The sequence below is a fragment of the Pieris napi genome, chromosome 21 (assembly GCF_905475465.1).
Source record: "Pieris napi chromosome 21, ilPieNapi1.2, whole genome shotgun sequence".
Taxonomy (NCBI): domain Eukaryota; kingdom Metazoa; phylum Arthropoda; class Insecta; order Lepidoptera; family Pieridae; genus Pieris; species Pieris napi.
Window position 1 is genome coordinate 7,955,211 of NC_062254.1, and position 25,066 is coordinate 7,980,276.

General features: G+C 31.6%; 2 protein-coding genes across 4 annotated transcripts in view; one reads left to right on the forward strand and one right to left on the reverse strand.

Moving 5' to 3' along the window:
• Window positions 1-129: 129 nt before the first annotated feature.
• Window positions 130-1,047, forward strand: LOC125060243. Its single transcript, XM_047665038.1, has one exon. The coding sequence runs from the start codon at window positions 267-269 to the stop codon at window positions 813-815; it is 549 nt and encodes a 182-aa protein (XP_047520994.1). The 5' UTR covers window positions 130-266; the 3' UTR covers window positions 816-1,047.
• A 1,221-nt stretch (window positions 1,048-2,268) lies between these two features.
• LOC125060237 (transcriptional regulator ATRX homolog) overlaps window positions 2,269-25,066 on the reverse strand; it is a 34,372-nt gene continuing 11,574 nt past the window's right edge. For all 3 annotated transcript variants that reach the window (XM_047665032.1, XM_047665031.1, XM_047665033.1), the window contains 22 exons: window positions 24,915-25,055; window positions 23,236-23,352; window positions 22,235-22,401; window positions 21,103-21,266; window positions 20,318-20,455; window positions 19,213-19,388; window positions 17,855-17,976; window positions 17,291-17,414; window positions 16,697-16,765; window positions 16,189-16,321; window positions 14,905-15,076; window positions 13,008-13,120; window positions 12,270-12,378; window positions 11,292-11,463; window positions 8,821-9,033; window positions 7,297-7,456; window positions 6,536-6,660; window positions 6,164-6,187; window positions 5,683-5,767; window positions 5,237-5,346; window positions 4,943-5,128; window positions 2,269-3,947 (listed from right to left, as the gene is read on the reverse strand). In XM_047665032.1, the coding sequence (XP_047520988.1) occupies window positions 4,943-5,128; window positions 5,237-5,346; window positions 5,683-5,767; window positions 6,164-6,187; window positions 6,536-6,660; window positions 7,297-7,456; window positions 8,821-9,033; window positions 11,292-11,463; window positions 12,270-12,378; window positions 13,008-13,120; window positions 14,905-15,076; window positions 16,189-16,321; window positions 16,697-16,765; window positions 17,291-17,414; window positions 17,855-17,976; window positions 19,213-19,388; window positions 20,318-20,455; window positions 21,103-21,266; window positions 22,235-22,401; window positions 23,236-23,352; window positions 24,915-25,055 (2,820 nt within the window). In that variant the 3' untranslated portion in view covers window positions 2,269-3,947. The remainder of the gene's footprint in view (window positions 3,948-4,942; window positions 5,129-5,236; window positions 5,347-5,682; window positions 5,768-6,163; window positions 6,188-6,535; window positions 6,661-7,296; window positions 7,457-8,820; window positions 9,034-11,291; window positions 11,464-12,269; window positions 12,379-13,007; window positions 13,121-14,904; window positions 15,077-16,188; window positions 16,322-16,696; window positions 16,766-17,290; window positions 17,415-17,854; window positions 17,977-19,212; window positions 19,389-20,317; window positions 20,456-21,102; window positions 21,267-22,234; window positions 22,402-23,235; window positions 23,353-24,914; window positions 25,056-25,066) is intronic.

Consider the following 25,066-nt stretch of genomic DNA (forward strand, 5'->3'; position numbering starts at 1 on the left):
TTGTGTTTACTTGACAATTGTGAATTGCCAATTGCCACTGCTCACAGATGTCAGATGACTATAATACGACGGTTGTATTGAGCTGACTACTCACTTTGACAGTTTCACTTTTGACGTTTGACTAATTTATAAAATTTAAATTTAACGACAACTATAAATAAGAAGTTAGATTAAACCAACAATATTAAATATTTCAATTTAATTGGATTGAATTCAATTTTGTATGTTTGACCGTAATTTATAAATAGTCTTAACCGTTACTCAACATGTCTTATATAGAGGAAGATAACATGCTCACTGCCCCATGGGTAGGTCAAACATCATATAAAAACGGTTTAACTATTGTTGTTCTTGCTGTAAACCGTGATATAGTTGAGAATATATCAGAAGCTTTGATCCACGTTCATACAAAAGAAGACTTTCAGTGGAAAATGATTGTTCTACGCTGTATAGATTTGGAAAGGATCATCAGTCAGTCTGATATAACAGGAAGGGTTGGAATAGATTTCATGGTCATTGCTATAGATTTAAGCACCGTTTTTTGTATTGAATGGGTAAGGAAAATGCTAGATAAAGTCCACCCAGATTTAAAAATGCGTCGAGTGGTATTGGTGAATCCTTGTGGGCTTTCTGTTGATTCAATGGCTGTGAATACCAGTGATGTTTTATCATTTTGTAAAGAAAACAAATTAGAAATGATAAACGCAAATGTTGCTAAAAAGGATGAAGCAGAATATTTAGCTCAGAGGTTGTTGAATTTTATTGGAGCATCAATTGGTTACAAAACAGGAATACCTAATCTAAATATATTATAAAAGCTAGATTTGTTATTAATTTGATAATATGCACACTGAAGCCTAGACGAGGTTGCCAATAATTAAATAGCAAAGTCGCAATTGTTTTAATGATATATGATGCAACACTTTATATAAAAATATTCTATAATTTATAAAATTATTTAAAAGCAAGAGGATGTGAAACAATAAAGTAATTTCAATTGGTAATTATAGAGATACGTTTGTCAATATTAAATTTCATAAAATGTGATTTAACTTATTATTACTATTAATTAAATAGTTATTGTTAGTAGTCGTATTATGAGTTTAATTTCTATACTTTTAGATCTTGGATTAACAGATTATATTAGCTATTCTAATTTATTTATGTAGTGGTACGTAATTATGTAACAAAAAGAATATTTTTCAATTTCTAAATCGTGTTAATAACACACATATTATTTTATAGATTGTCTAACAATAATATTTTGTTTTTAACTGTTATTGCTTGAACATGAAATAAATTAACAGTACAAAATTTCTCAAAAACCACTAATGTGTTTAACCTTGGTGCCTGAAGGTCTATATCACAGAACAAATTCCTTTAAATTCCTTACAAACGGGAGTTAATAAATCAATCAATCAAAACAAAAAAAAATTATGGAGAAAAGTTATTACATCCCCAGGTTGAACAAAAAATACCTTAGAACCCTTAAGAACACTTGATTTTTGAGTGTAACAGTATATGAAGTTGTCTGTTCTCCATATACATTATCTTCGCGAATCGGAAGTTTAAGGTTGCTTATCGATCTTGTATGCGTTAAATGTTCGATACTGCTTCTTAGTGAAAACTCCAATAATTTTTCCTTGAGAAGCCATATCGAACTAGTTCGTGGATTGGTATTATTCCAGTGTCTAAATAATCTTAGGTCATTATTAGTATACCTATTAGGTTTTCATTTTAGGGTTTATAATAGTTCTTAAACATTTTTTTAAAGTTACATAGTCTTTAACAACTTATAAATACTGTCCAAGTAGTTTTATGAGTTCGACCGTAATATAACTGCATAGTCCGTTCTGTATGAACTAGCGCGTTGTAAAATATTCTTATTTTTCAGCCATGTGCTGCATTAAAATGTATTTTGTATTTTCGGAATATAGTCGGCAATGATGTAGCCACTTATTTCATTATATAAAGTGTAGCTTGTGAAGAGGCCTCTTTAGCAAACTGGCAGCCGGACTTTATACAGCAGAATATCAATTTTCATTTCATGTCATAACATACGTAAAAAAGTGCAGTGCAAATTTTCTGCTCATCAGTGTCGCCACCTCACAATAGCCAGAATTTTCGGCATATTTATATTTCTGGACTATTTTCATAAATATAGTAACATAAATTTAGTATGTATTATTATCATCATAATTTAATAAAATAAATAAGATGGTATTATTATAGATCCTGGATTGATTAATACGAAATAAAACAAACATATACACATTTTAAGTTATTTATTATTCCTCAATTTTACTACAAAATAATAGGAAGTTTTCTACATTTACCATTATTATAATATAGTACATATTGTTATACTATTGTGAAATTACAACTGTCTTCACATGTGTGCGAAATAAAGAAACCTGTTATAGTTTATTCTTAACAAAATATTGAGTAAATAACTTACAAACTAATTCAAATACTGCTCATAAAAAATGTATATAACTCATAAATATTATGATAAAATCTAGGAGATACTTGTAACTTAAAAAATAAAAACAACATTCAGAATGCCTTTATTAGTGTCCAATTAAATCATCACACGGGAGAATACTATTCATAATTTTATAAATATATAACTAATAGTAATTGTCAAGTATTAAAGTCACCGTAGTGACTTATTAAAATAAACGTATACAAAAATGTAATAGTGATAATATCACAACTAAAATGTTCACATTTAGAGTTAAATAAACTTCCATTGATCAGATTCAACCGTTTGATTATCAAGTAATTTGAAAAATAATTATAGAAACTAGTCTTAAATCACAATTAATTAATCTACTCACAACAGATAATGACATCACCAAACAGAAATCCAATTAAATCAATTGATATTAATGGAATGGAGTTTATGTGAAGTTACAACAGAAGTAGCAAATGGGTCAGTCGCTCTGCCCCCACTATCTGCCTTATTTTTTTGCAATATTGATGACAAAATTATTTTACTTATAATCTTTAAAAGGGCAGAGAAACAATGAATTCTATCCCCAATTTATAATATAAACCTACATTTTGTTATAAAATTTATACACCTAAATATTGATTTCCTAATAAAGAAAATTAAGCAAATTATGTATGTAATTGCACAGTCATATTAAAATGTATCTCCACATTGCGTTTAAAACTACCAACATTTATTATAACTTAACACTAATTTCCTGTACTGAGATTAATATAATTTAGCAAGCCACATTTACTGAATGCAAAACTTCAAATCTGTATTAAAATGCTTAAAAGTCCAGTTTGTACTAGAAAAAAATGTTTAAAATATATTAAAATTTGATTAAAACCTTTTCAACACAGATTTGTTTAAATATGATTTTGAAAATGAAGATTAAAAAGTTTACAATGAAAATGCATTTTCTACTCTTATTTACATCTACATTTTGAAATTCGATTTTAAGATGAATCTAAACTGTTTTAGGCATTTAGGCACTGTATATATTTTTTCATGTAGCTTCGAGTACCAAAAGTGCCTGATATGTGCTGCAGTTGGCAAGCTATATTCATTGAGTTTGAATTTAAAAGATGCTTCACGAGAAATCTTACCTAAAATTGTCTTATAAGTAGTCGCCTGACACTGAATCTTAAAGTTGACAAATAAAACCACACACAATGTTATGTAAATCACTTAACCTTTGAACTAAACTTTTGCTTGATAAAAAAATATCCTAATCTCTTGGATTTGTAGCTACAAGCATAGGTAATTTATTTTTCTAGTTGTGAGTTTGTGTGCGATGTCAAATGAGATTCATGATATGTAGTGTAGGGTGTGTCTATAGTAAAACTACACAGTATGCCTAGTTTGGCCCACTCCGGCTCATGTACCAACTATCCTTCCTGCGTAGCACCTTAATATCATTCACTGTACAGAGTTCATTTGTAGTATTCTTCTGTAAAACATGTAAAAAAAATTGACATCTATCAGATAACAGATACTGAAACTATAATACCAGGTAGTTCTCACCCATGATATTAAGGTAGCAGTGTGATTTTATATAGCCTAGAATAAACAATTTATCACAGAAATATTTTTTCATTTTAAACCAGTTGTTTTGGAGATTAGCATTTAACTAACATACAATTTATACCTATTAAAAATATAATAAAGGATAGAGTACTCGATTCCCGGCATAACAAAAAAAACATTGGGTTGACATAGAACATCGACTTTTCGTAATTTGAAACATCCTTTTTCAGGTTTGTTTATGTATAATAGATAAAGGCCTTAAATTTAATGTTTTATTATTTTATAAGAATGTGAGTATTATGGCTATATATAAGGCAGTACAGACTGTGTCAAAGAAAACATACACTAAAGAATTAACACACTATATTGATATAGTCTGGCTAATGAAAGAAGATAACTAAAAAGCGCGGCAGATTCAATAAAATTTAGTATGGTATCCCTAAAAGTTTGATATATTTTGTGGATTAAACTTACTTGATACTTGATTTTATTTTATTATTTTTTACATTGATAGTAACTGTATTTCTATGAAATTAAATACTATACGTATTTAGTCTTTTACTGATACTTAAAATGACTGCATGGAAAACTAAAACTATGTTTATTGTAAAACACAACTTTATTCGGAATAATCAAAATCAGAATAAAAAAAATCAATAAAACAAAGTTTAGGCTATTATACCTGTTAACTATTCGGAAAAAAATATACATTAGAAATAAAAATGAGTAATTGCATGAAGTATCAAGACAATAAATCATACTAACCTAAGAAATTCAATGACATTCTGTGTTGCCCATCCGAAAGTTTTCAAATAATTCAATTATCTTCTTTCATTAGCCAGACTCTAAGTAAGAAATTCAAAACATATGAAGTGAATTATTTTGTTCACTACTGATTCTTTAAGATTCAATTCTTACCTAATCCGAGTCAAGGTTAACAACGTCGTGTGAGTTGGTCCTTGGCGCAGTATCGCGATGCGGCGGACGTCCGCGTGGGCGTGTCCGCTCTCCCAGCATCATCTCCCGCGCCCTCTGATGCTGCAGGGCCATCGCCACGGGGTCACGACTGCCTAGACCTCCCGCGTAGAACTTCGCACCCATTTGCTAAAATAATTGTAGAAATTTTAAATATTTATTATTTACAATATAAAAGTTATACTTAACTTAACGTTAGCCTTACGGCTTAGTCTAAATTTCTGTGTAAATACTTACATTTTGCTGCTGCATCAGTTGCTGCAATCGCATCTGCTGCTGTCGCTGCCAAGGCGGTTCATACTGTAGCCCGCTGCTGCCACCTAGCGGCATACTGCCACCACCAGCACCTGAAGTGTTCAAATGAGACAATAATGAACTTCTTCTAACGTTCATTATTAATATAGACAAAGTATAATAAAAAAAGGGCATGCCTAGTTATTAAAATACAAGAATTACATATAATTTTATAAATTAATAATTGGTATGGAGAATTGAAAACAAAACTCACAAATATCCACACAAGTTCATTACCTATATAGTCAAAGTAATATGTATTTAAAAAAAATCTAACATAAATTTTATCATATTTTTTCTAGGTAATATAATTATTATAATAATTCATACTGCAAGTCAAATATTTATAGTACATACAATATACATATACTATAATAATATACACTCACCAGAATTCATGACAGCATTCATCATCCCCGGATTCATCATGCCTGATTGTGGGTATTTGTACATTTCACCCAACTTTTGCATGAGCTGAAAATATGTATTTTATATTAATTAGATGGAATCAAAACATATAGAATTTTATACTAAGATCTTTAAAACTAAAATATTTTTTTTTATATTTATAGACTTTATTACGATTTTCTTAACTATAATAAGTTAAGCAATAAAAATGTTTCAAATAAATTATCCAATTAACAGAAATACATATACACATATTCCTAATTATTTATTCAATTAACTAAATCAATCTTAAGGGAATTATTTTTATATTTAATTTGTACATTAAATTTAGAATATTTAGGAAATCAACTTTGGATTATTTTTTGTTATCCAATGATTAATATAATATAAAATAGTTTTAACATAGTGATACTAAAAGTATAAAATACGACACATACATGCTTAATGACATAAATAACTTACACTATAATCATATCCTGCGAACATCTAAACAGACAAATTAGGGTCTATCAAAAATTGTATTCAAGGAAAATTTGGGCTTCGTTGCCAAGCACTTGACAGCGCATTCTGAGGTACCTAGGTTCGAATTAAGGTTAATAATTGTTAGTATGTCTATAAAATAATTTGATATCTGGGACATTCACTTGGAGGTAGGGATTATAAATATCTTCTTTGATTTGTAAGTAACTTACAAATCAAAGGTTCAATTTCTCATATTTTACTTAGATATAGTTTAGAGTTGGCAAAACCGGACAAGATATTTTAAATTATATTAACTCCCATAGTTTATGATTTAGATTTTCGTTACATTTAAATATTTATATTAGTTATTACCTGTGGGTTAGCACCATATATAAGTGGTATCATATCTCGTATCTGGTTCTCGGTGATAGTGGGAGCTTCTTTACGAAGAGTGGCTGCCAGAGCCGCGTACGCCAACTGCTGTTGCTGTGCCAACACTGGAAGATAATTTAATAATAGATAATTCTATAATCATATAATAGATAAAGAAAACTTTTTAGAGAATACTAGCTGATCCGGCAAACGTCGTTTTGCCATGTATATCATTTATAATAAAAAATAGGGGTTGATCGTAGAGGGGTGAAAATTAGGGGTTGTACATACAATTTAATGCTGTATCATATACAAAACTATCCAAAACTAAAAAATTGGGGTTTAACATTTAGGGGGATGAAAAATAGATGTCCAATTCTCAGACATACCCAATATGCACACAAAATTTCATGAGAATCGGTCAAATCGTTTCGGAGGAGTTTTAACAACAATCACCGCGACACGAGAATTTTATATATTAGATTAAAAATTAGAATTGAATAATAGAAATAGTATGAGAGTAAGAATAGAGAATGGAAATATTAGAAATTGTACAATACATTTCATTTTAAATTGAAAAAAAAAAAAAACAAGGTACTTAGTAACCTAGCAACGCCGTGAACGCATATGAGAAATAATAAAAATATTTGATATAAAAATTTGGATGATTGATTAATAATTTAAATTTAATAAAAAATAACTTATTTAAACAATTATTATGTCATAATCGCAAAAATAATTATTAATAATAAATAACTCACTCATGCCATTATGCATAGCGTAAGGCTGCGCGAAGACTGCGGGCGGAGGCCTAGTCTTCTCATTCTCGAAGTCCTCCCATGCCGCTTTCCTCTCTTCTTCCGTCAGCGTTTCTTCTTCTTTGTTTTCAAGGAGGGAATCGTGCTCGTGGTATTTGTATATCTGGAATTTTTAATTTAGTTACATTTTAAATTTTATCATTTCCACGACAGTATACTTTAAATAAATAGACAATTATCAAATTATAAAAGTTTAAAATTTTAAATTATTTTATACCTTTTTATCATTCTTTACATATTATAGTAATCTTAAGATAGATAAAAAGGTGTGTCTGTTCGTTAACAGCTGGAATGTCTAATGCCTTATTTGAGACATATTTTCATAAAATTTCAATAATTTGAGACTGTAATTTGTATATTTGTTTTGAGTATTTCATCTATAATCATAGAATGAATGATATTATATATAATAAAAAATAAGATAAAAATAATAATAAAAATAGTTTTGACATTGCACAACATTATGCCGTTGCTGTGACGTTTTATACTTAAAATTAAAAATATGTAAATTTTGAGTAATGATATAATAATAGTAGTTTATGCAACTGTCATATAATAGAGGGTATTAAAACATGAGTGTAGTTTCAAAATAATATTACATGAGTGTTTTAATACCTAATTATATGCAGTTGCATACACTACTTTATTTAATCTCATGGCTATAGGTTTCCAAGTCATAAAGTCTTGGTAACATTTGTCGTACTCTTTTCTTGATTTTTGTGGCAAAAGACTATTCGTCAGTTTCGAAGCTGTTTCTAGAATGTCAGGTGGAGTAAATTTTCATCGGTATCGTCTGTGTTGCTTGACACTTTTGCTACTAAAGTTTTATCCAACAAAATATTACTCAAATTCGTATGTACGAAATAGCGCCAAAATGGAAAAAGTCTGTTATTGGTCTATTGGCTCGGAACCAGCTCACCACAGATTATGTGTACTTAAATTGAATTGAAACCTCCTTGGTCGGGATACATTGTACTTTAATAATTAAAAAATTGTTTTAAAGCATTGTTTTCTTAGGGGAATAATACTTTAATTTAATTTTTAAATTTCCTTAAAGAGTATGTAAATAAAATATGCCAATAAAAGTCTATTTCATTTCATAATTAGAATATTACCGAATGAGATTATATAATTTTTGGAACGAAGTTCCTTATCTCGCGTTGTGAAAGGGGGCTAGACGGAAAAAATTCTTACGAAAAGTTGTCACGACACTTTTTTGCTATTTGCTATTGTAATACACCGGTTCTCGTCCGATCACCGAAGTTAAGCAACGTCGGGCGAGGTCAGTACTTGGATGGGTGACCGCCTGAGAACACCTCGTGATGTTGGCTTTTTTTTTTCGTCGTAAGATTGGTGTCGCGAAAATCTATCATACTGTTATGATACCAATTAACATATAAATTAATCGAAAGGAATTTCGTTCCATCCGGGTGTCCCTTGACACCTCTAAAGTTTTATTTTTAATACCAATTGTTCATGTTCCTTAAGCATTTCGGCGAACAGTCTGTCCTTGGGCAAGGGCGGAATGGGCCTCGGCTGAGGCGGTTTCGGCTCGAACTTGTACAACTCCGCGAGATCGTTCTCCGCATAATGTCTGTCGATCTGCTGCTCATCGATGACCCTCTTCGAAATCGCCTGTTTCGTCACTTGCCGCTCGTAAATCTTCTCTTCCATTGTTCCCTGAAATAGAGTTTTAGATGTTATTATTTTTCTAATGCATGTATCTGTTAGGACTAAGATTTTTACAGATAATATAATAATATGGTACACACTAAACAACGTCATAGGTAGGAAATATTAAAGTGTTTCCCAGTGTTGCCAACATTGAGGAGTATTGTCTTTTATTGACATAACTTAAACACATTTGATAATAAAACAATTTTTTACCGAATTGAAATTATGTATTTACAATTATTTTTCTTAATTTTAGATTTGACCGACGTATCGCGTGCTTTACAGCGTGCGTGGTCACGGTGACTGAAGACAAAAGGTGTTGAATGTCAAAAAGTATCACAGCTGTAGAAAAAATTGTATTATCTGTATTTGTTTCCCCAGAGTTGGTATCGACTAAAACTAAGATTGTTCCCAAGATTGGTACACGAAGCCATTGAAATAAAAAAACACCCCAATTTCAATAGAGAAGACGGCCTAAAATTGTCAAACTAATATAAATAAATAATTGATCCAATAATATCCTAATTAAAATATCAAGATAAACAATCCGCGAAAGTAGAGGACACCGTGAGCCATTTCTGCCAAAACCCTAGATCTTTTAGTCGATACTAACTCCGGGGAAACAAATACAGATTCATTTCTACAGCTGTGATACTTTTTGACATTCAACACCTTTAATTGTCTTCAGTCACCGTGACCACGCACGCTGTAAAGCACGCGAAACGTTGGTTAAATTAAAAATACATAAATTCAATCCGGTAAAAAATTGTTTTATTAACAAACATTGAAATATTATTAGTATAAGATATCAACTCAACTGAATCAAATATTCATTCATAATCCCAATCACTTTTAATCAGGGAATTTTTAATTTTTATTGTTTTGATATGTCTTATTTTACTTTTTCTTTGAGTATTATTTTGTGTGTTTATGTGTGTGTGTTTTCGTATGTAATAAATGTTATGTCTATGTCTAATCATTATCATTACTCGTGAATGGGTTTTACTAGTGGTGATTTGAATTTGTGTATATATTTTGGCTATGTTGTACCACCAATATCCCCAAGTAGGTTTTAAACTTGCCTGGAAGCTTCATAGCTATAAACTGGCTCGTACTATGAAATATTTTTTATTATATATTTCTTCTATATACAGTAGAACCTCGATAAGATAAAGTCCAAGGGAAACACAAAATATTTTATGTTATAGAGGTTTTAAGTTATCAAGGTTCTATGTCAGGTAAAGGTTAATATAGAGGTATGTACATGTTTCTATGTACCCTTCCTCCCATTTTTACTTGAATGCATCAGAAGGATGGAAAATTAAATATGTAATCATATTTATTCACATTACTTACATTACATAAAAATTAAACAACAACTAAAGGTTTAGTCTACTTAAAAAAATCTGTGATTTTCTTTTGTTTTAAAAAATTCACTGTTTCTAAATCGATTTGATTTTCAATGACAAATAGAGAGGAGAATACATTAACACATTAACTTACGATGCAAGTAAGTCGTTGTCACAAAGCTAACCGCCGCAAAGCTTTGAAGAATTTAGATAAAGCAAACAATAGGTAATGTATTGTTTACGTTAACAATACATTAGTAAACACGTGCAAGCAATAAATACCGAAACCATTTGTTTTGACACTCTTATAAAATGACTCATTCACAAAAATTTTATGTTATAGAGGTTGTGGAAACATTTCTTTTAGTTACTGAGGGCCTATACAGAGATTATTTATTTACGTTATAGAGGTTGCGTATTTTAAGTTATAGAGGTTTTGGGCTCTGATGGGAAGGGAACATAGTATTTTTTGAAGTAACAGAGGTTTTTATGTTACCGAGGTTTACGTTATCGAGGTTCTACTGTATATAATGAAAATGGTCTTCGTTTGAGGCTCAATCACGCCTAAATCACTGATCGTATCGACATGAAACTACCACCATTCGATGCGATTCCTAGATGGTTTATGGCTATTTATTTTTCGAATTCTAACGTTCCTTCATTTTTTTATTTCTGTTTTTTTTTTTATGAAATTTTTTCCCACTAATAAAAACAAAAGAGGCTTCCTAGAACCTCTAAACGTCAACATCTGTTAAAAACTCGATTTTCGAAATATTTCAATTTTCTTAGCGGGAAGTTAAAAAGAAGAATAATAAAAATATGAAAAAAAATAAAATAATGAAACATAAAATTTATTTTAAATCGTCCAGCAAAGCGGGCGCGAAACGGCTAGTATATTATGTAAATAAATCTCACCATAACAAGAAACCGGTAAACATAACAAGGTTTTTTCTGCCCAAATCGGTAAACTCTGAAGATACTCTGCACATCATGCGATGGATTCCATGATACATCAAAAATTACCACCCGGTTTGCAGCTACCAGATTTATACCGAGACCACCAGCTCGGGTTGATATAAGGAATAATCTGAAAAAATACAGCAAAATTTAAAACATTAATTTTTAACCGACTACAAAAAGATTAGAGAGTTTAAAGTATTTGAGTCTGTTCAGCCTTTCACGCACATGTATATTTGTCCACAAGTGATTGGGAACAGTTCAATTTTCATCAAAATAGGTTCAGTAGTTTGTGAGATATGGGTACCCATGCCTAATTCTGGAGGGAGCTATAACTATAAATCTATGTAGTTATTTTTTTATTACAATGCGAGGCATAACAGATTTCAGATATAAATTTAAAAAAAAAACGATTTTAGATTCATAACCAAATTTTGAATATTCAGATTGAGAATCGAGACTCGAGTGCGAACTACGTATCCTGTATGTAGTTCTTGACGTCCGGGAGTCTACACTTACCGCTAAGTTTTATTTATGAATATTATTCTAACATTCAAAATCCAGGCTTAGTTCTAAGTTTGACTTTCGCTTATAGCCATACTAAACATATATCCCATTGGATAAAAATAACTGCTGTATATAATAGGTCCATATTCTAAGTCACAATCTCGTATCAATAGCTGTCAAATGTGTCAAACTTTATACAGACAAAGTTTGACAATTCTTGAAATTTTGATTGACGTTTTAGTATTTTTTCTTTAGTATTTTATACTATAATCACTATTACAATTTATGAACAAAAGCCACTAGGTGTCGGCATTTTAATGTATGCTTCGTTATTCTATACCATAGACAAAGTGTTAATACTTCAATGTAAAGTTTTGTTAACCATTTTATATATTTTTAGCAAAAGGATATATTATTGAAACAACTCACCTCGCTCTAGGATTGTCTTCTCTATTAAAGTTTTTGCACCAAATTGATCTATTCTCGCACGACGTGGAACCGTCTAATCTGAAGTAGTCTACGCCGGGAGACCAGGATCCTAAACATTTAAAATGAATTATTTTTCGTTCAAACTTAACAAAAAATATTTTCTGTGCAAAATTAACATACACTTTATACGTGTCTTTTATTTGTAGCCGCCAATAAAAAACAAAGAGAAAATAAACAAGTTATAAAATGTATAACTAATGTGTGGCGTCGATAATCGGTGCGGACGGCACAAACATAATTCTTGCAGTCAATATGTTTATAAAAATAAATATTACTTAAACATTACAAGATATATAATAAGGCATAGCGAAAATACATAAGAATGTGATAACAGAATGCCCTTTCTGTAAGCGTATGGGCGATCCGAAAAATATTAAGATCGTTCGGTCTACGTCTAAAAAACTAATAAAAGTTTGTTTAACGAAACGCTACCACGCTATAAAATTTAAGAAAAATAACAAATATACTGTAAAACCACAATTAAAACATCACTTTTTAAATACATTTCAGATTCATCAATTTGTTTCGTACAATGTCCAAAAACGCTGTAAATTAAACTTGATTTAAGCCTCTAAAGTTCTGTTTATCATTTTAAAAGTAGGTGATCAGGCGTTTGTGCCTAACCAAAAATATATCGACGTGAATCAAATCAAATAGGTTTTGGCAAAAGAAACTTACCAACGTGTCCCCCCAATTTTTCATCCACTCGTCCCTCCTGCGTGGCTTCGTCTACTTTTCCCAAGAAATGCTCAATCAAATCTAATGAGTACAATGATTGAGAAAACACCAATCTGTAAATGATCATAATTATAAATGTTTAATGTATATATTAAAATAAATAATTATTATATATTGACGTTACATAACAACGGTAATAGCGGGAATGCTGGATTGCTCTTACATGGGTCATTGCAATGGACTGCATGTGCCCTTTTGAAATTTATATTTTAATATACTCTAAGCTAACTACCTATATGGATTTGTCTGCTTTAATAAATAATAATAATTATTAATCTTGACAATATTAATTTTTAATTATTTATTAAAATACAATTACATACACAATTTTCAACAATATATAAATAATAGTATATTTCATTACGAGTGCGGAAAGCTTGTCATTGCAAAGAGTTCCGACAAATGTCTACCCGAGCCGAGGCGTAGCCGAAGGTGAGGGTTGACAGTCGGAACAAGTTGCAATGATGGTTCCGCACGTGTACTGAACGACTATTTTTAATACAGTTGCGAAAAAATTAAGCAATTTAATAAAATATTAAAACACAATAACCTCAACTAACTAATCAGTTATTTCTTATAAAAGGTATAATTCACATATTCATCGAAATTACAGTTTTTTTACTTACTGGGGAAGTTTTAGGTTGCATATTTACTGTTTGAGACAAACTATTATTAATTTCGTATGATTGTTCATGTGTATTTAATATATAATATAACAAACAACTAAACTAGCAAAGAACATTTTTGGAAAATGGCGCCAACTGTAAAAGAATATGAGCAGAGATTTTTTTTTCCTCACCCATTCTGGGTAGGCAAAGGGAACTATGCCCATACAGCCAAATCTTCAGTAGAATTTTTTTATTGATATGAAATTTAATGAGATGAAATTAAATGAAACCTAACCTAAAACTCATTGAATCAAATCATTAAATCTGATATTAAAACAAATGAGTAGCTTCTTTTTTGAAATATTTGCATGAATTATAAAAACTTCGTGGTTGTTTTTTTCTTTTTAATAGACATTATCTTGACAGTTGGGAAAGAAAACGCACTAGTTCGGAAAAGGTAAAGAAAAAGCACGAGTGTGTAATAGCCCACATCCCGAACGCTATACGTCCCTGCAATACGCCACTTTTTGAGCAACTGTATTAAAAAAAAATTTGCAAAGCAACTTACAAAAAGGAAAAGATTTTTTTACAAGTGTAGTTTCTCTTAGATATCGTTTTTAAGTCACCATAGACAAGTATTTCATAAAAAAGACCATAAACAAGAGCTTAAAAAATTACATGTTGAACTCATAACCTTCTCTCATCTCCCAAAGTGACCACAGACCAATTAAAAAAAGTGTGTGCGTACAAAGTACACATGTCAGAAGTGAAACTTCTTTGGCAAACTAATTTTTAACTCTTTTTCATATTTATACAAATCTAAAACTTTAGATTTCCGAGACTTACAGGGTGGGAAAAAGGAAAATAAGTTAGGAATTAAATTGTCATTAAAATATTAAGTGTCGAAAATTAATACAAATAATAAATGTAATTTATTTCCTCGATAATAAAAACACTTGGCATTTTAATTTACAATTTGTCATTTGAGATTTCAATGAATTATTTTGCATAAAATTTAAAATACTAATATTTCATAAATACTCTTTACGAAATTTTAATTTTAAAAATAGAATTTCTATAAGTTAATTCACCCTTCTCACTCTCTCTCAATTGCTCTCTCCCTTTTCTTCGACAAAAACGCTGCACATCTGCGTGACGTTTTTTAAAAAATTTACCCTCATGCGCCTAAAGAAGTTTCATTTCAAAAATTGACCATAGAAAATACTTACAATTTATCCCCAATAGCTTCACACTGCCGCAAAATATCAAAAAGTAAAACTAGTTTGTGCGAGTTCCGCACATCGTCCAGCTCTTCTTCGTTCACGAGTGACATCCACCATTCTGTTGGGTTCTCATTCTTCACCTCTATCACCTCTTGTACATCGTCGTCTTCGGCTTCCACTGAAATTAAATACAATTTTCAATTGTATATTCTAGACTATATAAAGTTTATATAATTTTAATTTTATAATTTATATATGATATAAACCAACATTTTTTGTACGAGTTATTGTGAATATTTACACTGAGTACAGTGAATACAGCCGTTAACCCCAGAAAATTAATGAAAAAATCGATGTCTCGTATTATTAAAAGCATTTAAAAGTAAATGAATTTTAAGCAACATGTGATGTTCTTTATATTAATATACAATGTTAAAAAATTACAATGTAATGTTGACACAAAAAGAGGTCCCAGTTCCAAAGTGGTATAAAAAAAAATGCGCTACAACCTTTTTAGGTCTCGGCCTCAGATTTCTGTATTTGTTTCATGATCAAGATTGACAAATCAATCTAATAGGCAAGTAGTGAACAACTTTCTGTTCCTGACGCACACCGTTGACTTTTTGGGTTTAAGGCAAGCCGGTTTCCTAACTATGTTTTCCTTCACTGTTCGAGCGAATGTTAAATGCGCACATAGAATGTCAATTAGAGCACAGCCGGGGATCGAACCTACGCCTGCCGCACGCTGAAGCCACTAGGCCAACACTGCTATACCAAATCCAAAGTAATATACTCTTGTAATATTTTTTTTTTAATTTTCTAGGAATAACTTCACTTTAATCCAATTTCGGCTTGACGTTGATTTATAGGACATCATGTACTCAAACTCAAAATAACGTTATTCATATAGGTAACCAGTAAGTTCGCAAGTCAAGGGTGTAGAGCGGACCAGAGAAGAACTGGCAAGAAAGTTTTGAGTCATACAAATTGTTTGAACTGAAACAAATCCATCCCAAAGATCGTTTAAATAATCGTCAAATTTATAAAAGCTTCATTGATTAATTTACGTTTAACGAGAGTTTTAAATTTATTCAGTGATAATTTTTTAATTTCACTTGGGAGTTTGTTGTAAAAACGAATACAATTTCCATATAAGGATTGGTTTATCTTCTGGAGCCTGTATATAACTATTCCACGTAATCATTAAGCAATGATCACACAGTTAAAACGCGTTTTAATCAGGTATGGTATTTTAAATATATTCATAAATTAAATTGAAAAAATTAATACCAGGGTTTGCCCGGGTACCACGTCGCGTAGAACGGCCTTTACTCTTCTTCGGCGACTTCTTCTTCTTACTCTTCTTGCGGCTGTCATCACTCATACCCGAAGAATCATCTGACGATTCTTCGGTTGACGTTTCCTGAAACCATTTTTACATGTCAATCTAATTTATTTCTTTTTAATTAATTATTTTTAAGCGTTTCCATATAAAATTTATTTCTGTATTTTATTCCGTTTAAGTCATGTTTTATATAGATTTATCGCAGTAACACTATTTTTCACATTGTCAAATAGACTACAGAGCTGTTAAGCTAGGTTATCATAACCAGCGCTGGATAGGCATATTAACTATACAAATTAAATGGAAAATCTATATGTTGAAGTTATCAAAAACGGACATAGTCATATTAACATATATATAATACTTGAGTATTATATGTTGTACGAAGGATACTAAATCATGAATTATACTTAAGTATATATGTATATATAAAAATATATTCAAAGCTCATACATCTGGAGTAGAGTCATCATTAATGAAGTCTACTAGGGAACCTTCCGAGTCCTCTTCTTCTCTTTCTCTCTGAAAATGAGACGATCAATAAGTAGAACATAATTTTGTTATCATGTATTCTTTTTGCTTAGGAAACGAAATGTAACCAGGGGTCGTAGGTTAGATTCCTACCTAAAAAAGTGATCTACGATCACGGCACATAAAGAGTCTAGCACAGAAGGCTGATCACCAATTTCCCTATTAGAAAAAAAGATCATGAAACAGGTAAAAACCAAGGTTTTTTTTATTTTTATTGTAACAGGGGGCAAACGGGCAGGAGGCTCATCTGCTGTCAAGTGATATCGCCGCCCATAGACACTCACATAGCCAGAAGGCTCGCAAGTGCTTTGCCGGCCTTTATTTGGTTTATGCCAAAAAAAATTTAAGCAAATGGATAATTTATTTTTATAAAAGGCGATTTGTTTGACGTTATAAAGACAAACAAATTGTTTCTATGAAATGAATCAGAGCTATGTACCTAATAACAGAATCTGTTATATGTAATATTTCAATATGTGTTTGTATGTTCGAATGTTTAAATAGAAATTTTAATACCTTTTTCTGTTGCATGATTTCATATCTCTCAGAATTGTATTTTAGAACTAAGGGATGCGTCCATATTCGTTGAAGAGATTGGAAATCCGGGAATAGGAATCCTGAAGACTTGCCCGGGAGAGGTCTGAAAAAAATATATGTTAAATATTTATAATACATCGTTGCAAGCCTTTAAAGTGCCCGCTGGTCCTATTCTCTGTTATCAGGAAAGGAATAACATCTTTTGTATGGCAATCAAGGTTTACAATAATTTACCAAAAGAATTAAAAGATCTTCCGACTAGAGTTTTTAAACATCTACTTGGTGTATTACTTTTGGAAAAAAAATATTATTCAATAAATGATTATTTGAGTGAGACACTGTAGTTGATATAAATTTGATAACGTATATTATGATATGTACGATACAAATAAAATAAGAATTGACCAATTCATATGACTAATAATGTAAAATTCCTTTAAAGACAAATTTGCGCGCCATATGCGAACTTACGATTGTAACCTTACACATTTTTGTACCATATTCTTGCAATAAATTATTATTATTAAAAGTTTAATTTCTTACCTTCGCGAATAGTTATCCAAATAGTGCGTATACAATTTGCTTTGTACTTCCGTGAGGGTGATGAAAAGAACGTACTCGTGCTTCGGCGGAAGAAACGGTGCGAGGACACCGTAATCTCGTCGCTGGAAATAATTGTTCATACGTTGAAAACTTATTTAATGGCTATACAAATTGATATTTTTAAGGATTGGCTATAAACATATGAATATTGAAAAACGATTCTATACTCTGATTTGTAATTCCGTAGCATTCCTACAGCTATAATTTTTGGACATGTCAGAGATTACAAATCTTTTTGACCGGGCACATTTTTCAATTTCAATACGAGTCTGAACATCTGAGTCTATACATACATTTTATTTGTTAGTTTTTCATCACGAACAGTAAAAAACGCACAAGTAAAGATAACATAACATTTTTTTATAACCTGGAATTAGCAGGCAGTGATGCCAGCTAAAGAAAAAACTTTTTAACCGGATTAAAGTTATGTATTATTGACCGTGTCACCGTGACCACGCACGCTGTAAAGCATGCGAAACGTCGGTTAAATTTAAAATTATGTTAAATAATTGTAAATTTATAATAATACATAACTTTAATCCGGTTAAAAAGTTTTTTCTTTAAAATAATTATAGTCAATTCGATATATTGTTCGTGATATTGAAATCTGTTATTTTTGTATTAGGTCACTTGAGTAAGTAAATATGTAGATTTACCTTTTTGTAGTTAAAACATAAAAAATAAGTAGCATATAATTTTTTATTGCCCTCAAATGGGTCAAATACGTCCCTTTTTCGGTGGATACGTCCTTTTTTTTAGTAGCAACACTTATGAAATGCCAGAATTCTACGGAATGAAAAATCAGAGTTTACTATGCACTATTGTGTGGCCTAAACAAGACTGCAGATGGTGCTTATTATTCTCGCTGGTGAAGCATGGGTGCCTATAAATCATATTCAGCCATCACTAAAAGATGGCTATGGCACGGTGGAGTTCCAGGGAATACTGATCACACCATGCGAAGGCACAGGTATATATGTTATATTTTAAAGATATATAAATATAATATATACTTTATATATATTGTGCCACAAAGGCAAGCTGTACATGAGGACAGCTGTGCAACAAAACCTTCTTAAAGAACTTTTTTTATATACAATATATATTTTGTAAACTTTCTCTTGTATTAGTTGAAATAAAGGCTTTGAAATTGAAATTGAATATACAGATGTATATATTTATATAGTTTAGATATATATATATATTTGTTATGTTTACCTCGGCACAAATACTATAATGTTCAATTTATAATATCATATTTGGATAGAGTAATTTAAACGTAATTTAAAAATTCAAACCTGTACAGCGCCATCCAGCATCTTGTGGAGGACATGAGATCGTCTCTTCATAATCTTGATATCGTGTTCAGTGGAATCCGTATACTGTCCATTGGTGATGGGATTCACGAACCGATTCAAGTACTCATTGTATTTACCAAGTAGGTTCGGCTTCACGAATTGCACCATGCAGTAATCTGTATAATATAATATAATATAAATAAACTTAAGCAATTTGGTAATTCTTACATAAAATCTTTGTTGACGTACTTAAAAATAAATAAATTAGTGACGCTACAACCTTTTTAAGTCTAGGCCTCAGATTTTCGTATCTGTTTCATAATCATTTGTCAATCTAATCGGCAACGCCGTCGACTTTTAAGTTTAAGACAAGCCGGTTTCCTCACTATGTTTTGCGTTCGAGCGAATGTTAAATGCTCACATAGACAGTTAGTCCATTGGAGCATAGCCGGGGATCGAATCTACGACCTCAGTGATGAGAGTCACTCGCTGAAGCTACTAGGCCAACACTGCTCGCTTAACGTACATAAACGCGTATTTATTTACATACACAGACACATGTCACAATAATAACACAGAATAATATTACACACACACATGTACATCAAATAGAAACATACACAAATTTTAAAATCAGAATAACAATTGAAGAAATAAAAATAAAATAAAACTTTATTTTTGATTAAATATTATAAAAGTTCCCATATTAACGTCTTTTGCCGTAAAGTTGGTATTCAGTTATGGCAAATGGGCTTGTATCTTTTAATTTTGTTAAAGGCAAGATGTTGTTATAGCTTGAGAGAGTATTTTATTTAGACCATAAGTTTTGACAACAATTATAAAAAACGTATACTCTGATTTTTAATTCCATAGAATTCTGACATTTCATAAGTGTTGCTACTAAAAAAGATCTCCACCAAAAAAGGGACAAATATGACCCATTTGAGGGCAATAAAAAAATGCTTCTTATTTGTTATGTTTTACCTACAAAAAGGTTTTTTTTTTATAATTAATAAATCTAAATGTACCTTATTTATGCAAATAAATCCTTCATTATTATTAAAATGTTATAGTAATAATTACTAAATTACAAAATATAACTTACATTCTTTAAGATTATTCTGCAATGGCGTTCCAGTTAGTACAATACGCCGTAATGTCTTCACTTTGTTCATGGCTTGAGATAGACTTGTCTTTTCGTTCTTTAATAAATGCCCTTCATCACACACTACTAGATCAGGTCCTGAAATAAATTATTAATTAAATTATTAACAAAATTTGCAAGTAAATCTAGCTATTAATGTTCCTTTCAAAACCGGTAAAATAATTGATACATTTAATTAAATATTACACAAAATAGATTATAAAATGTTTTAATAAAAGCATCTTTCTCTTTTATATGTAGCATAAACACAATTTGTCGGAAAGAGAGAAGTATAGTAATAAAGCATGGAAGAGATCGCTCGAAAGCGATAAGTCCGCGCGTTGCTCTCCTTCTTATTTAATTACTTTAATTGTACTATACTTGCAACAGTGTTAATAAATATTTTTTTTAATACTAGCGGACCCCACAGACGTTGTCCTGCATGATATTTCAAGCGATTAGGATATTAGACAAAGTATGAAAGTACCGACTGCAGCGCCATCTGCCGGGCTGATGAGTAAACCATCCAGGGCTCCACCCAAACGCATACAACAAAAATCATTCATATCGGTCCAGCCGTTTAAGAGTTCAGTGACACACACGTACAGTAGAATTATATATATGTAAGCTATCCTATCTTTTAAGTTAGATCAAACTGCAACAGCAAATTTTATTGGAATCGGTTAAGTAGGTTAGGAGTCCATAGCGGACAAACGTGACGCGTAATTTATATATATTAAGATTACCTGGATCAACAAGACTCTCTTGGAAGTTTTTAAGCATTTTCTTCTTGAATTTTTTATTACTGTCCGAAGATAGATTCCGAAACATCTCATAACCGAGCACGCACACGCCGCCATGTTGGTACCATTGCGACAGTTGAAATGCCCGATCAGAGTTTTGTTTGAACCTATAAATATAAAACATCATATAAAAACAACTGTAATTTAAGAAAAAATAATGATATTATTATTGAATAGATTTTTCTTGGATCATTTTTAAAAACAGCGTGAAAGGACGAAATCAGAAACGATACTTAGCTAAGGCTACGGTTTCCCAGAAAAGCGGTGCCGTTAACTAATGGCCGTCATTTTACGGTTGTTAATAACGGCCGTCTTTACGGTGGCCAAGCTGTGGTTTCCTAGAAACCGTATTTTTGAAGTGTTATTCCAATTTCGTTCCACAAATTTTGCTTCATCTGAGCTTGTCTGTACTCTTTGGATTTGATATTTTACAAAGCTTCATGATTTTTAACAAGATCAATTAATTGTTCATCATTTTCGCTCGTCGAAGGCATTGTATTAATTAAATATGCGCACCGTTACACGCGAAAAACGTTGAACTACTGTTTATCACCGCTATGACGGCATGCAAATGACAGCACCGCTATTTGACGTTACGGTGAGACTCAACGTTCTCTAGAAAACCGACTTCGATGTTATTTATAGACAACGTATACGTCACCCAACGTTACATTACGGCCGTTAGTTCACGGCACCGCTTTTCTAGGAAACCGTAGCTTATATCCGACTTCTGTACGTCAAAAATGTATTGGATTTTGACATACTGGAGTCTGTATAATGACTCTGTATTAACAATCTTAAAATTATTTCTAATTTATTAATGCATGTATATTATTCGACTCTCATAAGGTCGTAGGTTCGAACCCTGGAAACCAATGTACTTTCTATTTCACTTAACACTCGCACATACGGTGAAGGAAAACATTGTGCATCCTGCATGAAAAAACCCAAAAAGTTCAACTGTGTCAGGCACAGAAAGCTGTTCACCTACTTGCCTATTATATAAAAATCTGAGGCCCAGACCTCAAAGGTTGTAGCGCGTTGTTTTTTTGACATAATTACATGTTGGTCTTACCTAGATAACTCATAGACATCCACTTCATAGTCGGCTTCGGAGTGTTTTAACCACATTTTGAACTCATTGACCCAATTCAATACAGTTGATAGCGGGCACACGACCAGTACACGATTCACGCTTGTGAGGTCACTATGAGTTAGCAGCGTGTGAGTGAGAGAGACAACCTGTCAAATGTGTGATACGTGAGAAAGGGATGAATATAGTTTACAAAATAAACCTCTTGTACAGTAATCTCTTTATGAATATTTAAAAAATTACAGCTCTGTGCGTGATAAACACTTCAAATTATGTAAAGTACGGCAGGACTTCAAATTATCGCATATTCGCGAGCAAAATACTATTCCTTCAACTTCAAATTAACAAGGGACCAATTATCATTCATTTTATTCAATTTCTCGTGTATTTTACTAGTGACAGAAAAAAAACAAATTAACGAGAGTATTATATTATACGTCTGAATAAAATTTTGTGTCCGTAATATAAAACATGGCTTTAAAAAGCTATATGAAATAAAATAAGTTGTAAATAATAATAAATTTAGATTTTTTTTTTAAAAACTTGATTAAAATATCTTTAGACGTCAATCACGTGACTTTACTATCATAGATTAGTCGTATCAACGATGACGTAGCATGCTATGTCTTCGCCTGTCTAATCCTCATACTATCTTAGACTTAAATATTATCAAAGGCTGTTTTGAATAAAAAAATTATATATGTGTGTGTCTGAGAATGACAATTAACACGTAAAAGTTTGTTTACATGTTTACAAGCGTGATACGTCATAGAGACTAACGCTCGCCATCTTGCCTAGAAAAGCGATTTGGTTTCATCATAAAATTATAAATGTTTAATATGAATTTTTGAACCATTACTCATAATGAACATAACTCAGTAATTAATTTAAATTGTTTTTTTAAATAATTTTTAATATACCTTCATCTTAATAGCTATAGTCTATGACCAAATTGGACATTTATCGAATGTCATGAATATTACCTGTAACGTCTTCCCGAGTCCCATACAATGCGCTAAGATACAACCAGATCCTTTTCCCTTCTTGATTCGTTTCACGCTCTCGAAGCAAGCGTCCCACATGAACTTTATACCGTTTGCCTGAAATTAAAATATGTCTACTTTATATATATGTCAATGAATGCTAGGATTATCAGGAAATGTTATTTGCAGCAGCAGTGTTAGCCTAGTGGCTTCAGGGTGCGACTCTCGTCCTTGAGGTCGTAGATTCGATCCCCCGGCTGTGTACGAATGGACTTTCTTTCTATGTGCGCATTTAACTTTCGGTCAAACGGTGAAGGAAAGCATCATGAAGAAACCGCCATGCCTTATAGCCAAGAAAAAGGCATATGTCAGACACAGGAGGCTGATAACCTACTTGCCTATTTGATTGACAAATGATAAGCCCGCCAATGAGGGATTCAATATAGATCGAGTGAGCTCGTCTCTCAATACTCTGATGACACATTTGAATACCCTATTCATAATGACCAAATAGTTTTTTAAGCTATTGCATAGATTTTACAGCGGGCTTTGAGAGCGGCGACCGAATCAAGAAATTCCGTAACGAAATAAACCTAACACGCGATGACGTAATATAGGTGCGGCCAATACGCGTTAGAGCGGGACAGAACGCATACTGCGTCTCACATCTGTTTAGCGTGATCGGATAGGCGTGCTAGTCTGAGTCTGGTAGAGTGGTAGATTGAATTAATATCAAAGAAAAAACTTTAATTAATATCAAAGAAAAAAAATTATATTGCATAAGTTGATAAAAAATGCTATGCAATAGCTTTACCGCGGCAGTCCTCGACTGCCACACGTTTTTTTTTTTAAATAGAACTTTTAGGCTTGCCTATTACCCTCTCCCATGAACACCCATACTGGCACAGAAGGCTCACAAGTGCGCTGCCATCCTTTTAAATATAGGCTCTTTCCTTGAAGGACCATAAGTTAGATTGGTTTAGCTAAAGTCCTAATTCGCCACACTTATTTTGATGTAATAAGCAGTATTTTTTAGTTTTGTATAGCTTCTTTATCGGGGTTGGAAAAAAATTTAGTGTAACATTTTTTCGTTACGCGGCACATTTTTCCGTTACGCGCCATCTTTTTTCCGTTACGCGCCATCTTTTGAAGTGAAACTTCTTTATCGACGTATGGGAGAAATTTTGTAGCAAGTTACGCGCCATGTTGCTTTTTGAAGTTAAACTTCTTTATCGGCGTTGGAAAAAAATTTACACACATTTGTCACATTTTTCGGTTACGCGCCATCTTTTTCTTGTCCCTACCACGGTTGATCCGAAGAGATTCGAAGCCATTAGTAACAAAAATATATAATAACGATAACAATGATAGTAATATGTACTAATAATTCTATTACAATTAATGAAATTCTGTAATAATCTTAGTACTACATAGTAGTACAGTAATAAGTTAAAATGAAATAATTGTATTTGTATTCATGTCTATGATAATAAAAGCCTTTTATTAAACTTTATCTAATTTAACTTTATTTAACCAATTTCTGTAAAGTTGCATATAGTAGATCATTTTTCGAAAAATAAGGTCATAAAGAAGTTTCACTTCTTATGTTTGTACACCTAGTACACGCACACATTTTTATTTATTTATAATATATATAATTTATTTTATAATTAACATACCTGATGCGGCTTAAGTTTCCTGACAAGTCCTTTATCGACCTCAATAGTTGGTTCCTTTGTATCAGGATCAAAATCGAGTATGACTTTATCCAATACCACTTCATCAGGTTTACCAGACTCATCAAATTGCAGGTTATTGTACTGAAATAGAA

Excerpts from the sequence above, each read along its gene's own strand:
- LOC125060243 (XM_047665038.1), top strand. The coding sequence starts at position 267 with ATGTCTTATATAGAGGAAGATAACATGCTCACTGCCCCATGGGTAGGT.